This window comes from Trichechus manatus, unplaced genomic scaffold (genome assembly GCF_000243295.1).
Source record: "Trichechus manatus latirostris isolate Lorelei unplaced genomic scaffold, TriManLat1.0 scaffold00032, whole genome shotgun sequence".
Classification (NCBI taxonomy): Eukaryota; Metazoa; Chordata; class Mammalia; order Sirenia; family Trichechidae; genus Trichechus; species Trichechus manatus.
Window position 1 is genome coordinate 12,545,814 of NW_004443968.1, and position 15,625 is coordinate 12,561,438.

At 38.3% G+C, this 15,625-nt stretch overlaps 1 protein-coding gene across 1 annotated transcript in view; it reads right to left on the reverse strand.

Annotated features, from left to right (window-relative positions):
- Positions 1-15,625, reverse strand: part of ERAP1 (endoplasmic reticulum aminopeptidase 1) — a 33,959-nt gene that overhangs the window by 4,639 nt on the left and 13,695 nt on the right. Inside the window, exons 8-18 of the mRNA XM_023730129.1 lie at positions 14,773-14,904; positions 13,241-13,372; positions 13,026-13,097; positions 11,017-11,171; positions 9,318-9,397; positions 8,587-8,770; positions 7,038-7,194; positions 6,175-6,359; positions 3,755-3,916; positions 2,889-3,029; positions 1,740-1,821 (exon numbers count right to left, since the gene is read on the reverse strand). Of these exons, the coding sequence (XP_023585897.1) occupies positions 1,740-1,821; positions 2,889-3,029; positions 3,755-3,916; positions 6,175-6,359; positions 7,038-7,194; positions 8,587-8,770; positions 9,318-9,397; positions 11,017-11,171; positions 13,026-13,097; positions 13,241-13,372; positions 14,773-14,904 (1,482 nt within the window). The remainder of the gene's footprint in view (positions 1-1,739; positions 1,822-2,888; positions 3,030-3,754; positions 3,917-6,174; positions 6,360-7,037; positions 7,195-8,586; positions 8,771-9,317; positions 9,398-11,016; positions 11,172-13,025; positions 13,098-13,240; positions 13,373-14,772; positions 14,905-15,625) is intronic.

The window sequence follows — 15,625 nt, forward strand, 5'->3', positions numbered from 1 at the left end:
GGCCAGTTAGGAGGCCTTTGCAGCAGGCCAGGCAAGAGAAGGGAAAGGCCTGGACTGGGGTAAGAGCAGAAGAGAGAAGTGGATGAATATGGTGTTTACGATGGAGGCAGAACCAACAGGATGCAGTGATGAGCTGGATGTGAGGGGAAGGACTCAGGATAACTCCCACATTTTCAATGTCAGCAGATGCTCCCCATGACGACAATATCTCAGGCTGTTTGATTTCTGTGCCCTGCCTCAGGCTCTTGTTTTCTCTCCCAGAACATTCTTCCCCTAGATAGCTGTGCTTCTTTGATCTCTGGTCACATATCTCCTGATCATCCTAGAGAACAGAGCATAATCCCCTACCACACTCGATCTCCTTACCATGCCTTACTTCAGAGCATGTAGCTACCTGACATAGACTGATTTATTTGTCTGTAATTAACTGCTTCCCCTGGTAGAATTTAAGCTCCTCCGGAGTAGAAGCTTTGTTCTGTTCCATTGTAGTCCCAAAACCTAAAACCATTCCTGGCACATAAGAATATAGTAAATAAGTCCTGAATGAATTAACTAATGAGAAAATACTGGAACGAACAAATGAACGAATGAAATGTTTTCTTGCCGTAGATCTGGTCCCAAAGCCTATGGGCAGCTCTTCAGTCATCACACAGAACACCTTTGCTCGAGACCTAACTGGAGTTCAAGCTTGAATTATTATGTGCAAGTTAATTATATAAGCCTGGAGGAGGTGACAGAAATCTGGAGACAAGCTAAGGAATGGGACAACCTTTCATTCCTCTGCATTTTCATAGCTCTCGCCCTACATCAGGTTAGGTCACTGTGTAACCAGACTATACAATGGAGCTATTCCTAAAAATTTAATATTAGGCTCTCAGATTTTATTTAGACACATTTATTTAAACATTTAAAAACTATGTAAAAATCTTCCCACCACAACCGAAAAAAAAAAAACCCACTGCCGTCAAGTTGATTCTGACTCATCGCGACCACCACACCACTATAGAAAACATCATTATAGAAGAGACACCACAGAACAATGACCCACACACCAAATTCCTCAGAGTTTAGGGCAGGGAGAAAAGTCTGCCTTCTCGGAAAACTTGTATGTTTCATGTTTTTGTTGTTGTCGTTGTTTACCAGATAAGGAGGAGAACTCATCCTATTTTCTCACTGTTCTTTGATAGTTAGGAAGCTCTGTAATAAATTTAGGGTTCAACTGTAGTAACCTAAGTCAGCCTAAGTCTCTAGTACAATTATGTCCATTATGCAGCTATTTGTTCTTTACATTAATATTTCTTTTATATATGGGTCTTACAAGTTACCTGGAGTCCCCTGTGAAAATAGACGGGATTTATAGTAAATAACAGGAAATCACTGAACTTGGATAGAGGAGATCTAGAGTCCAGACCTGCCTCTTTCACAATAGCTGAGTGATCACTTCCATTGTGTATGTCTCTAACTTTTCACTTTTAGCATCCTGAAATAGGGACAAAATCTCTAAAGTCATGTTAAGTCCTAAAGTTTTATAATGACAGAGTTAAGAGTTCTTAACATGCTCAGGAAGGGGCACGATTTTCACTAGTTTATTTGCAAGTGATTTTTGCTTATGCACAGCATCTAAAAATAACTTCTAAATGACCAAATGTATTTCTAACTCATCCCTTAAAATATTTTGTCTACCCCATGTTTATCAGCCAGTTGTCACTTAACAAGTTTAAAAAGAAAGATGTGTTTACCTCTTCAAGCCAAGTTCTTGTGGAGAATTGATTTGTTGTTCCCATTACCATGTTGGTTATGGAAGGTGAGCCAAGGCCAAACCTAGAAATGGAAATTATCAGAACGTACTGTGAAATATTTATTTATTTAACATGTATTTTCAGGTGCCTTATATGTGTTACAGCATTTTACTAAAAACTGGGTAGGCATGAGAGAGATGTAAGACATGATCACTACCCTCCAGTGGGTTAAGATCTAGTTGTAAAAAATTAAAACACACACCAACAGCTGAATAAAAGATTAAGTATCTGTAGTGGGTTGGATGGTGGACCTCCAACAGCTATGTTGAAGTCTAATCCCCAGTACCTGTGAATGTGATCTTATTTCTGAAAGGGGGCATTGCAGATGTAATTAAGTAAAGGATCTTGAGATTACATCATTCTGGATTTAGGGCGGGCCCTAAATCCAATGACAAATGTCCTTATAAAGACAGAAGAAAAGACACAGGGGAGAAGAGACAGAAGCAGGGATTGGAGCCATGTAGCCACAAGCCAAGGAATGCTTGGAGCCACTAGAAGCTGGAAGAGGCAAGCGAGGATTCTCCCTAGAGCCTTCAGAGGAGTGTGGCCCTGCCAATAGCTTGATTTCAGACTTCTAGCCTCCAGAATTGTGAAATAAACCAAAACAAAAAACCAAACCCATTGCCGTCCAGTCGATTCCGACTCATAAATGCATACTGTTATAAGCCACCAAGTTTATGGTGATTTGTTACGGCAGCCACAGGAAACTAATACAGTACCCAAGAGAAGACCATAGAGATAGTAAGTTAGAGGTAGTAAGTGTTACAAGAGTTAGAAAAAAGCAGATGCAGACAAGCAGAAGTGGCAATGAAAGACGTGGGCTAAACTGTGAGGAGGAAGGCTTCAAAAAGGCTGATGGACACAGGAAGAGAAGATTCCAGATGGAATGGAAAATATTCCTGTCCAGATTCATTCGTTAGCATTGAATTAGAGTTTCTCATTTCCTAGAGATATTTCAAGTACTTCTGTTTCCTATCTTTAATCATAAAATCCTTTTAGACTGTTACTGTTGTTTTATAAACAACAAAGCTAAAACACAGCAAAGTTAAGAAACTTATCCAGTTACAGAATAATTCCGACATGACTTACTTTTGTACAAGCTTATTCCAATTTTCCTTCAGAAACTGCCAGGCCAATGGATATCCCACTGGATTTCTGCCAATAAGCATAAGAATACCTGGAAACTCCTGAGTTTTTATTATATCTCCCTTAAAACTTTGATCTAATAACCTAGAATAATTAAGAGAAGAAATGTTAGCAATGAATAGGTAATGAAACTGTTAAGAATGACTGCAGTAAAATAATTTGGGCGGGGCGGGGGGGGCGGGGAACCAGTCTGCCAGTAATAAAGACCAAAAAGGTAAATAGGTAACCAGAGCCCTGATAAACCCTCTATAGCTACATAATAATAAAAATTCACATTTATTTGGTGTTTACAATATCCATTCTCATTAGTCTCTCATTTATTCCAAAGAATAGCTAAGAAGGATATCTCTAGTAAATTTATGTCTAAGTACGTTATAGCATTAAAGATTCTCAGATATATACTCATTTAATTATTTTCCCTAACACTCGAAAAAAAACTAGTTGCCATCTACTCAGTTCTGCCTCATGGCGACCCCATGTGTTTCAGAGCAGAACTGGGATCCATAGGGTTTTCAGTGGCTGTGATCTTTCAGAAGTAGATAGCCAGGCTTTTCTTCCAAGGTGCCTCTAGGTGGATTCAAACTGCCAACATTTCGGTTAGTAGCCAAATGCATAACGAACTGCGCCACTCCATCCCTAACACACAGTCCTCCCTAATTATTTTGCCATACCCATTAGATGTGTGCCTACTTGCATAAATGTCCCCAGCAGAATAGATAGTCCTGGCCAAGAGAACAAAAATAGATGCCAGAATGATCTGATCTAATTTAATTTCTCTTGGCCACACTGAACATAAATGAATTACTCACCACTGAAGCTTTTCCTTATTTTGGCTCGTACAGAGGGCAAATTCAATTTGGTTTTTCTCAGTACTGGACAAAGAAGACTGATATTTACTATAAAGAAATTCCCAGCCTTCAGTGTTCTGGGCCCCCACAGCAAACACCGCCAAGGTCACATCATTGGGTAAGCTGTGGAAAATAATATTCCCAGTAAGAGTCTGAGATGTAGCAAGTGCGTTTAGATGCAAAATGGTGACATTGGTGAACTAATGAATAGGCCCCATAATCATAGAAGCATACCTGCACATACAGACAAAAATTACTTCCTCCTTTCAGTTACATTTTATGAAAATCAAGAGAAAATCTCTAAAGGTTTTAAGTAGCTTTCCCAAAAATGTAATGTGAAATGCCACTTTTATAAATATCTACATATGCTGCAGACTCTAATGATGCTGGATAACTCTATACATAGTCACTTTTCAAGCCAAAAGAAAGAAATTCAAACTAGACTCAAGATTTAGTCTAAGCACACAAGTCAAAAATTCAATAGGATAAGATACAACCGACTTTCCTGGTTAACCTGGGAGAAAAGACCAGGGTCTATCCTTTGGGGGCATAAACAAACGATCCACTAAGTTGTTTGTCCTCAAAGTTCTATCAATGGCCAATCCTTATATTTCCAGTTCTGTGTATAAGAGAGGGTTCCTGTAGGAAAATGGCTTCCTCTCCCAGGATGAGGTCACTGAGGTAGGTTTGAAAACTAGGAAGAACACACTGCTGGTAAGTATCTCTTTAAATGGAAGCACTTTGGTTGTTGGCATAAATGTTTCCTGGGTGGGATTTAAGCTCCAAATGTAAAAGGGCTGAAGGGTAGCAAGAATAAGAGTTCCAGATATGGTTAACATCCTAGCTTGCTTGGACAGTGTCAGCAATTACTATGCACCTCTGACAGGGACTTTGGAGACCCACAAAAGCTACTTTTTAAAAAACGTTGTCTATATTTATTACATGTATATTACAACATTTGACAATTCAATGTTTTTCTTACCTATGTTTAGTGACACCAATTACATTATGTTATGTAACCATCACCTATAACTGTTGCCAAATTTTCCATCACAATAAAGAGTAACTCAACGCTTCCTAAACAATGGCCCACGGAAGCTAAGATGTATTACCTCCAGCCAATTAATATAATTGCTGTCAATAAGTTGTACACCTGTAAAAAGTTGAATTGGCAAAAGTTGTATGATAGGTATATGCACAACAATGACAAAAAAAAAAAAAAGTAGCTGCTGAGGCTGCTTAGGTACAACCAAACACCTCATGGGATTTGGTTCCTTGGTTTGGAGGTTTAGGATCATGGTTTCATGGGACATCCCAGTTAACTGGCCTAATAACATGTTTAGTGCTTCTGTTCTACCTCCTAATTTGTTGCATAGTACCTAGGGTCTTAAGAGCTTGCAAGTAGCATCCAAGGTAAAACAATTGGTCTCTATTTGCCTGAAGCAACAGAGGAAGAAGGGGAGTCAGGAACAGGAGAATGATATGGAATGTGTGGCTAATCACCTCCATGAACAACTGCCTCTTTTGCCATGAGACCAGAATTGGATGATGCCCAGCTACCATTACTGAACATTCTGATCAAAGATTCTATAGAAGAATCCTGATCAAAAGGGGGAAAATACAGAACAGAATTTAAAATTCTCATGGAATCTAGATCTTCTAGTGCCATGGAGGGTGGATGAACCCTCGAAACTACTGCCCTGAGATAATATTTAAACCTTAAACCAAAAATATCCCCTGAAGTCTTCTTAAAACCAAACAGTAATTTAGCTTAACTAGTAAAGAATGTCTGCCTTGAACATTGTGCTGTTTTAACATCTATCTATATGAGATCAAACTGACAACAGCAACTCGAAAGATCAGATAAACTTAAGAGGCAGTAAGTTTATGTTAATGGGGAAGGAACAACTCAGAAAAGGGGTGAGAATGGTTGCAAAACTCCAAGAATGTAATCAATGTCACTGAATGGTACACGCAGAAACTGTTGAATTGGTGTATGTTCTGCTGTGCATATTCTCAACCACAAGAACAAAAATAAAATAAACTATATATATATTAAAAAAAAAAGATGTAATGCCTTTGTTCTGGCCCTGCATGGCCATCTTCGTTCTGATAAGGTTGTGTATCTTCGCTATATAAAATGGAAATTATTCTAATCTGTCGGATATTTGACTTTTGTGCACAGAAGTCTTTCCTTGCATTTCTTAAAGACTAGGAAGTGGGAGATAAATAGATAAATTTTATAATGCAATTTATTTCCCAGAAAAGGGAAACAGGGGAGACTTGTCTATATTTGTTTTCTCCTAACATTTAAGCACTGCTGATGGAAATAGAAAAGACATCCTTCACATTAACACATTGGTTGTTCAGTACAGACAGACCTCAAATTTCCACTGGATTCCTTCCACTCTCTAAAATAGCCTTCTGCCCTCTGCACACATGGCTGGTACTTGCACACACAAGCAAAGAGGAGGAGCCGACTCCGCAGCATTCGTTCAGAGACAGAGCCCTCGTCTGTCCACGTCTGCTTATCAATGAGGTCCCTCAGCAGCCTGATGAGGAAGGCCTGCGGGTGTTGCACGGGGAAAGCGACATGTGTCACTATTACTGTCCCAGGTAATCTCATGTTTACATAATCCATTGCACCCTCAGGTGATAGTGGCTATTTTTTAAAGCTTAATCTCTCTTATTTTGAAAACAGTTCTATTTATATTTAATTATAAAAGGGGTTAAAAATAAGAAATAATGATGAATTACTTTAATATGTACATAACTGTCTTTTCTAAAGATATCATTATCTACTTACAATCAGGATGAACTGCTACTTTTAAAACAAACTGAGACAGTTTATATAACTAAATTTTGAAAGCTGATTATGCAATAGGACTTCATGACATTTTGCCAAAAATGAGAATTTTGTACCTCTTTCTCAAGTACCTGAGTACCAGAAAAATCTTGATGTTAACCATCATAAGACAGTAGTAAATGAAATAAAGGATTTGAACAAGGAAGGTGATAATGAATCCAAGAAAATTTCGTACAGAATCTAACAATGCCATGCCTATTTTTAATGCCAAAATAAACTCCAAATTTTTGTCAATCAAGTCAAATAATTAATTTCCATTTGCTTTTCTTTAATATAAAGAAATATATATACAATTGGTGTATGTTCTGCTTTTTTTCACACACACACGAACAAACAAACCACAGTTGTGTAACTATTCAATGTATTTCAGGCTCCTACCTTGAATTGAGTTTCTACTTCATTCATATCTCTTTTCTCCATTAATTTATACATAGGAATCAGCTCATTCAAACCTTGGAACACAGGCATAATTTCCGTTTCATGTTTCAAGTACAGGGTTAAATCCAAGGCTTTTTCAATGGGTAGCTTTCCAACGCTGACCAAGAGACACCATGATGAGCAATGTAAAAGAAAATCCAGAAAATCAACTTTTTGCTTCAAAAGATATTTTAACAATCATCCAGCAAAACATTCAATCAGATATAAATGCCCCTCATAAGCAATGATTTTTATATTGGTAGCTTTTCTGTTACACATAACACAATATCTTATATGTTTACACTGTGAAGGAAGTTTTTCAAGCGTTAATAGAACCAAAGCTAATGTGTGGTTAAAGCAAACTGGAAGCATGTCAGCCCCTGTCCCTCTGTGAAACACTGGACTGTGTGTGGAATTTCCAGAGTATGCAGGGGATTTGGATCAAAGATCTTTCAGGAAGCCTGGCGAGGGAGACTGCCATTCAGTGAAAAGGATGAGTCCCTAGAATAGACACATCTTCTTCTCCCACTTCAAGAAGAAACTGAATCTAGATATGAACCCTTCACTATGGAGCGTTGGTGTGAAAACCTTAGTGGTATGGTAGGCTTACATAAGTAAACACAAAACCCTCTAAGATTTAAGCAGAAATATACTATGGAGGGAAGTATTTTTAGCAGGAAGAAACAGCTAGATAAGCAACCTCTTTGCTTTTTGTCACCCTGGAAGGCCTAGTGTGGCGGCAAGATACAAGGCCAGAAGGAAGAACTCAACATACATAGGGATATTGGCTGTGAGAAGAATATTGTAGAGCTATCCCTTCTACCTGGATGGCTCCCCTTAGGACTTCAGTTCTACCTAAATATTGAAGAAATCTAAGTTTTAGACTGGGGGACCATTTCTTACGAACCACTGTCATGGGACAAAAAAAAAAAAATTTGAATAGCGTTCACTTTAACCTCAAGTACTCGAAGGTCATTTACTTGAGTCAAAATTTATAAGTTGCTTTCCATAAAGGTGCTATAAAGTTCAGATATATAGTTTAGAAGAAAAAAAAATCTCTCCTTTAATCCAAGAGATATAATGCAAAAAACTTGGGCCTGGACCACTCATTCTATGAAGTCTTGAAGACTGTTCAATGTCCAGGCAGGGGAGAAATCTGATATATTCTAACAGTGCCAGAAAAAGCATGCAGGACAAGGGTCAGCAGGCAGCGAGGAGCCAGAGGGCTTCACAAGATGCTGGTCTCCTGGTTTTCTACACTTTTGCCTCAGTCTGATCCGGTTGTTAATGATAAAGATTAAAATACACATTCCTTCCTTCAAGTTACTTAGCAGCATGGACAGGAAGTTAATCAATGGCTAAAAGCTACCTTGGATTATTAGAAGAGCTTAGGGGCAAACACCCTTCAACTTCTTATTAGCAATCAATCATTTCCATCTTTAGAAATCAAAAATTTGAACGATAACAGCTGCTTTCAGAATATACCAAGACTTTGTGTAGCTTGTGTTACCTGACAAGCTGAAATGCATTGTTAATGAGACTGGCCCGATCATTACTGCTGATGGTTGTGTGTGTTCTTTTTAAGAGAGCAGTCAAAGAGTCCCATCCATCATCCTCATAATGTACGATGTAATAGCCATTCATTCCCACATTAAATTTGATCCATTCCACCTCTTCTGGGAGGATGAGCACATCTATAGCAGATAAAATAAATCATAGCTCCATTTTTCTCTCTTGACTGATGAAAGCTTTTCCAGTGCAGGGATTGAACAAGACAACTAAAGAAGAGTTTAACACTGAACAATTTGAAATTATCCATTATTTCTTCTAGAAACTAGCAAACAGCAACCCAATACACAAAAGCCATCATGGGCTTTAGACACCAATTTTGTGAGATTTATAGATCTATGAAAAGAATGCAGCCATACATAGGATACAAGTCAGCAATGTTAAGAAGTCACGGGGAATTTCACCAGAAATCCTTTCTTTTTACCATTACATAACTCAACTGTTTAATTTCTATCTGGCAAGATATTGACCTTCTTTTTTCTCAAGCAGACAATATTTTCAACCGCACTTTTTTCACTAGAAATTGGAAACCAGAGATTGGCTTAAGATAAAGATTAACCAGGCCCCTTTTGATTTGACCAAGATAAATAGTAAAACAAACAAAGTATTTAAATCCTACCCATTTCCACAGTTCCTTCTTGAATTAGACTCGTTATTTCTACCATAAACTACCTGTTTTTGTCTTCAGCAAAAATCTGTGGACCGAGTCTGATTTGCTGGTAATAAACGTCAATGGAACATGCCACAGGTATCTAAAAGAGAGGAGGGATGGACTGTTCATTTGTTGGTTCAATTCAGCAAGTGGTAATTAAATTACCTATTATGTGATAGGTGTGGGCTAATTGAGGACCAGATGGTACCAAAACTGCTATAGCCAAGAGCTCAAAATACCACCAGCCTGTTTTGTAGCTTTGTAGGGGGTGCCAGCTTAGGCACTATTCATCCTTTTGAACTCCCTGAGTAAACCTAGGACGCTGGGCTCAAGTGAGCCCTAAAAGTCTTTTCAGTGATTGGCCAATTGGGGCTCAGAGGGCCTAACTTAAAAATACTGACCACCAGCTATTGTACAAATGGACATCATGTGCCTCCTGAAATCATATACTAAGAAGGACACAACATCACTTCTGTGGCATTGTTGCCAAGGATGTATAACATGAAGGTGATCATGAAGAAACATCTGAAAACCCAAACTGAAGGACATTCTATAAAATAACTACCATTAAAAATGTCAAGGTCAAGAAACACAAAGAAAGACTGAGAAACTTTCAGGAAAAAAGGAGACATGAAAGCTAAATATAACATGTGATTCTGTATTGAGTCCTGAACCAGATTTTGCTTCTTTAACTATAAAGATACTACTAGGAGAATTGGAAAAAATTGAATAAGGGTTACATGTTAGACAATAGTATTATATCAAGTTAATTTCCTAATTTTGATAATTGTACTGTGGGTATATATACGAATGTCGATTTTTAGGAAATATATGGAAAAATTTAGGGATATAAAGGGGCATCACATCTCCAATTTACTCTGAAACAGTCTAGAAAAAAAAATGCAGTATTTATAGAGAGAGAGAGAATGATAAAACAGATGTGGTGAACAGTTAACATTTATCCAGGTAATGAATATATGGGAATTCTTTATACTATTCTTGCTACCTCTCCATAAGCCTGAAATTAGTTCAAAATAAAAAGTTTAAAAAAATATTTATTGTCCATTCAGGGTCAATCAAATTGCAGCATCTTGTATTCTTCTGTATCTTGTGTTTCTGTAACATTAAGCTGACAAATAGGTTCCAAAGAAGAGAACTGGTCTCTCGTAATTCCCAGATCATCTAAACTTTTATGTCCTTAGTTCCAACTGAAATGCCATCACTGTTGCAATTTAGAGGTAAATTCTCAGATTGAAGCTGATTTCAAGGCAGTAACCTAGAAATGGAGTCCTGGTGGTATAGTGGTTAAGAGCTTGGCTGTTAACCAAAAGTCAGCAGTTTGAATTCACCAGCCACTCCTTGGAAACTCTATGGGGCAGTTCTACTCTGTCCTATAGGGTGGCTATGAGTCAGAATCGACTTGACAGCAATGGGTTTGGTTTGGGGGTTTAACCTAGAAATTACCATCCTATTAAACAACAAAACATGAGAATGTTAAAATAATTACATATCATCAACTTTACCAAAATTAACCAAGGTTTAAATCTACCTTGAATCTTTTGGGAAGATGGTGGGGCATAAGTTAACTTCAGAGGACAGGTAAATTCCACTGATACATTTTAGTGATCAAGGTAAGGACATTATTTTAAAAATAATGTTTCATCCCACAAGGCAGATGTTACTGAGGCAATGAAATAAGTTTTACTCTGTCAACATTACCCAGTTTCTGGGACATCGTCAGATCCCTTCATATAGTGCTCTTGCTTCATGTGCACATTCCTGCCTCGCACTGTGATGGTGATCAGGGGAAAGCCCTTCTGCAGCGTCCAGGTGTTCATCATGGTTTTCACATCAAGGCCTTCCTGACGCCAGTGCTGGTTTATACACAAAAAGGCAGATGCATCACCCACTTAGACCCAGCGTAAGAAAGGTGAGAACTCCAGCTTGTGCTCAGAGGGCCTCTCTCTACCAGATGACAGCCTCCTCCGTGAGGCTCTTCCTGATCCCTTCCTCTGTTAGCCCCCTTCCCGGCCCAGCTCCCTTCCCACTGCCCCAGGCACAACACTGCCCTGGGGCACTGACTGTCCTGTTTACTTTTCACTCTCCTCCACTACATATGGACATCTTGGCAGCGAGTAAAGTATTATGTTCTGCTGGGCTAGCATAGCATCAGGAACAAGGCAGTCACAAGAATGAATGAATGGAGAGAAAATGGCCAGAGTTTCAACACCTACATAACTACACTTTCTCTCAACAAGCAAGGCAGGAAAAATTTTTCAGTTAAGAATCTGTGCTTCCAGAGTGCTAACACTGAGGTGGCTAATACTCAGCAAAGAGTTGGAAACTCGAAAGGGATAAGTCCTTTGATACTAAAAAGCTTTTAAGAAAATATTTAAGATCTAGTAAAAGGGTAAAGCAGGCTACAGAAAAATCGAGAAACCACAGAATAAAGCAATGTTTAAAAACTAAAAATCCAAGGAAATAAAAACATGGTGGATAATATCCTGCTGAATCTCCAGAATCATCCTCAGCTGTCTATTCCACAAGTGCAGATAAACAGAGATTCAGACTGTTTCATAAGACTCAGATATTATGAATACTTTGTAGCTTAGCAGTTAAAATTATGGGCTTCTTTTTTTGAGTTAGATCTAAGTTCAAGTCCCTACTCTGCAATTTACTAACTTTTTGTCTTAGGATTTAATACTCCCATCTGTAAAAATGGGGAAAATAATAGCGGCTCACTCATACCACTCATAGATTTACTGTAAAGAGTAAGAGTAAACACTTGCACATAAGTGTTTAGCATGTGCCTGACTCAGAGTAAGAGCTCAAGATTGTTCACCACCATTGTTTGTTTCACAAATGCAGAGCTATGGAAATGACTGACACATCTGCTGACTGACAGAATGCAGCCCTAATTACTGTACAAACATGCCATAAATTAACTGCTTTACAGAGAATGAAGCTGACGGAATTAGTATCACTGAGAAGTGTTACCATAGAAGGTTGTGCAACCCCCTTTTATAGATAATTTTTAAGAAAAATGCAAAAGGCTGTCACCCTCGTATAATTAAATGCAGTCTTATCTGGAAAGAGGGTGTCATGGATTGAATTATGTCCCCCAAAAAATATGTGTATCTATTTGGCTGGGCCATGATTCCCACTATTGTGTAGTTGTCCACCATTTTGTGATTGTAATTTTATGTTAAAGAGGATTAGGGTGGGATTGTATAATACCCTTACTAATGTCACATCCCTGATCCAATATAAAGGGAGTTTCCCTAGGGTGTGGCCTATACCACCTTTTATTTTACAAGAGATAAAAAGAAAGGGAAGCAAGCAGAGAGTGGGGGACCTGATACCACCAAGAAAGCAGTGCCGGGAGCAGGGCGTGTCCTTTGGACCTGGGGTCCCTGTGTGGAGAAGCTACTAGTCCAGGGTTGGGTCGGGGGGGAGGTTAACGAGAGGGCCGACAGAAAGAGAGACAGAGAAGGCCTTCCCCTGGAGCTGAGGCCCTGAGTTTGGACTTTTATCCTACTAGACTGTGACAAAATTTCTCTTTGTTAAAGCCATCCACTTGTGGTATTTCTGTTACAGCAGCACTAGATAACTAAGACAAAGGGTAATATAATCAAGGACCTGAGAAAGACGGACATAGAGATGTCCTTTGAAGTATATGGAGTAAAAGGATGTGCTCTGGAGTAACATGTACAGATGCAGAGACTTACTGAGGACAAAGATGAATGTTGACCTCTAGAACAAAAGCCATCCATCCCTTGTGTGCCACCTGTAGGACAAATCTAAAAACAGAAAATAAGCACATTATTCTCATTTCCATAGAAAACATTCATAATTCTTCTTGGAGGAATAAATATGATTTAAAAAAACCACACAAACTAAGCCTGTCAGTCCTACTTGTAGCAATACACAAAAGCATACTCACACTTGCGATACTATTCCACAGGTCCTCATTTTTTGTGTTTTTATAGCTGTACTTCTGGAGATACTGTACAATGCCACTTTTAAATGCATCGGCACCAAGATAATCTCTTACCATATTCAGAATACAAGATCCCTGAAAAGATAATATGAACAACTGTTATCTATACTTTGGCTGCAATTTAATCTACCTTCACACTTTATTTTGGAATAATTATTTTATAATGTAACTACAGTATCATCTGTAACAACTTTTGAAGCAGTCAGAGGTGGATTTGTCTAGGCAAAGTATCTGTCTACCGTGACTGTTTATGCTTTTAGTTCACTAGGGCCATTATTTTCTATTGGTAATCTGTGAGGCAAATTAACATCATCTGCCAGTTGCCATTATTCACATGTGAATGGACAGTAGTGCAAATTAAACATTGGACCTTGAACCACCACCTCTCTCTCCCACTGCCACTCCTGAGATACAGGAGTACAATGCAACATGGAGCACTAGAGATGGAAGCAGAAGTAGAAAAGGAACAGTGGGGAGGTACAGAGAGCCCAGGCAGTCTTGAGAACAGAGTGCTGAGAGAGCAAGAGTAACAATGAGAAAGGTAGCAAGAGAATTCTCAGATACTCTGTGTTCCTGTGTAAAGAGCTCCTTCCCTCTCCACTCCCATTATTGTAGACCATGGGTCACAAACTCAAGTGCCTACAGAAGCCAGACAAGTGATGTAAATGAGGGATGTAGTTCAAGGGTAAGAAAAATACTCTTTTCTACTCCTTTTTACCCCCTGCATTTGTGATGGAGACATGAGGGCAAGAAATGTTTTACTTTCTGTTTGCTACAAGAAAAACAATGGCCAACCAGAATTATCAATGGTAACACACCCTCAGCCTCAGTGAGGAGAAGACAATAGAAATGATCAAGAATGGCAAGAGTAGTGGAAAAGCAGAACACTGATCTTATAAAGAAGGAGCCACAACTCAGCGCCAGCCAATGTTACTAAGGAAAATTCAGGCCCAGTGTAGCCAAAATTCTCATTTTTTTTTGTTTTATTTTGTTTTCAAAAGAAACCTGCAATGTGTATTTTTGTATAAAACTTCCCAATTATTAAATGTCAGCAACAATTTCTAACTCTGTTATTAAACACACTGTGCAGGACAACACTGTGCAGTTCAACAAAATAAACCAGTCTGAAGCACTGAAAGGTAAACTAAACAGGGCAGGAATTTTCACCTGGTACATAGTCGATGCTCAATATCTACATGTTGATTGATGAATAAAAGGAACAATTTCCACAGGCCATGATTTTTTAATTTAGGACAGAGTAAATGAATAACTGACCATAATATAACCTTTAGAATTATAAGCCAAACAGCAAATTAGGCCTAAAATAATTAAATCTAGCCAGCACAAGTCAGAATAGAAGGCATTCAATCTCAGTTGCTCCTTTGAAGGAAAAGCCATCCACAACCATACTTATAAGCTGTCCACCCAGTATTTATAACGTCAGTTTCCAAACTGTATTCATAATCTCTTTATACCTTCTCATAAGAAACATCATCAAATATCTCCCGAATCTGAGCAGGATTCTCCACAGGTGTGGACACAGGGTGTGAAGAATTCAACGCATCTACTTCCATCACATCAAAACACTTGCCAAGGAAATAATCTTCCTATTGAGATAAAAAAGAAAAAAAGCATCGCTTATTACTTACATTTAGACAAAAAATATGCAAGAAGGAGGGTTTGATTTGTGGTAATATGTTTATACTTCCAATTTCTGGGCCAACCAATTCCACATTTCTAGAGTTGATGAAATTAAATAGAATTACCATTTTCTAAAGAGCACCCAAGAAACAATGATATTAGGAGAACATTTTAGATTTGGTTCATCTTAAAGAGTTATCACTTTATAATAGAAAAAAAATAATATTAACTTAAAAACAAAACCATTACATCTACAGCCAAATAGCACAAACAGCAACAAAACCATTCCTAGTTATTTCAACATTTCCAATCATCATCTATACTATTGTAAGCAAATAAATTTAGCTTTAAAACCATGTAGTGAAAGAAAAAAAAAAGAGAACAAATTCCAGCCATAGACTGATATATTTGAGCACATTAACCCAATAGAATAATATGCATCCATGATCATTTTCATTGTTGAAAATTATGTGAAAATATAGGAAAATATTTGTGATCCATTGTAGTGTAATGAAGGAGCCCTGGTGGCACGGTGGTTAAGTGCTCGGCTGCTAACCAAAAGGTTGGTGGTTCGACCCATCAGCCGCTCCTCAGAAAAAAGATGTGGCAGTCTGCTTCCGTAAAGATTTATAGTCCTAAAAACCCTACAGGGAAGTTTTACCCTGTGCTGTAGGGTCTCTGTGTATC